The sequence below is a fragment of the Egretta garzetta genome, unplaced genomic scaffold, assembly GCF_000687185.1.
Source record: "Egretta garzetta isolate BGI_Z169 unplaced genomic scaffold, ASM68718v1 scaffold327, whole genome shotgun sequence".
NCBI lineage: Eukaryota > Metazoa > Chordata > Aves > Pelecaniformes > Ardeidae > Egretta > Egretta garzetta.
Window position 1 is genome coordinate 34,526 of NW_009260177.1, and position 609 is coordinate 35,134.

General features: G+C 64.9%; 1 protein-coding gene across 1 annotated transcript in view; it reads left to right on the forward strand.

Annotated features, from left to right (window-relative positions):
* The window catches only part of LOC104128932 (retinol dehydrogenase 16-like), a 1,998-nt gene extending 1,672 nt beyond the window's left edge, over positions 1-326 (forward strand). The window contains exon 4 of the mRNA XM_035897180.1: positions 303-326. Within this exon, the coding sequence (XP_035753073.1) occupies positions 303-326 (24 nt within the window). The remainder of the gene's footprint in view (positions 1-302) is intronic.
* Positions 327-609: the final 283 nt, after the last annotated feature.

Sequence of the window (609 nt, forward strand, 5' to 3'; positions counted from 1 at the left end):
CTGGTTGGCATCCGGGCTCGCCCGTAACTGAGGCCGTGCCAACAGGTTCCTGAATTTCTAACTCCACGTGAGCCTCACCGCCCGCTGTCCTCTGCCAGCAGACCCGTTTGCTTCTCAATAAAGACAATTCCTCCTCCCTGCCTGGCAGGGCTTGGTTTCAGCTTCAGCTGGGGCTGCGGCGCCGAGGCCATGTCCCTGCTCCTCCGACAGCGCCAGCCCTGCTGTTGGCCGTGCCATGCCGTGCTGTGCCACAGGAGCTCCCGGGGGCTCCGGCCGGTCCCCCAAATGCTTGCTCCATGCAGGGTCCAGTGCCCGCTGGGGTGTGAGAGCTGCACTTGCCCGAGCTGGTGCTCCAGGAATTCACACACATGAATAAAAACCAGACCCATACAAACCTGGGCGGATTTCCCCCTGGGCAGCCTCTGGTCGAGTCCTCCTCCTCCTCCTCCTCCTCAGTGCCCCTCACGCACACCGAGCAGCGCCTGCTTCTGTGCGTGGCTCTGCGGATCCGCAACGCCCGGTCAGGGAAGGCTGCCCCGCTCCAGCAAACCATGCCCGGGCATCGCTGCGGCTGGGGATGCCCCTTTGCTGGGTCGGGAGCCGGTGCCG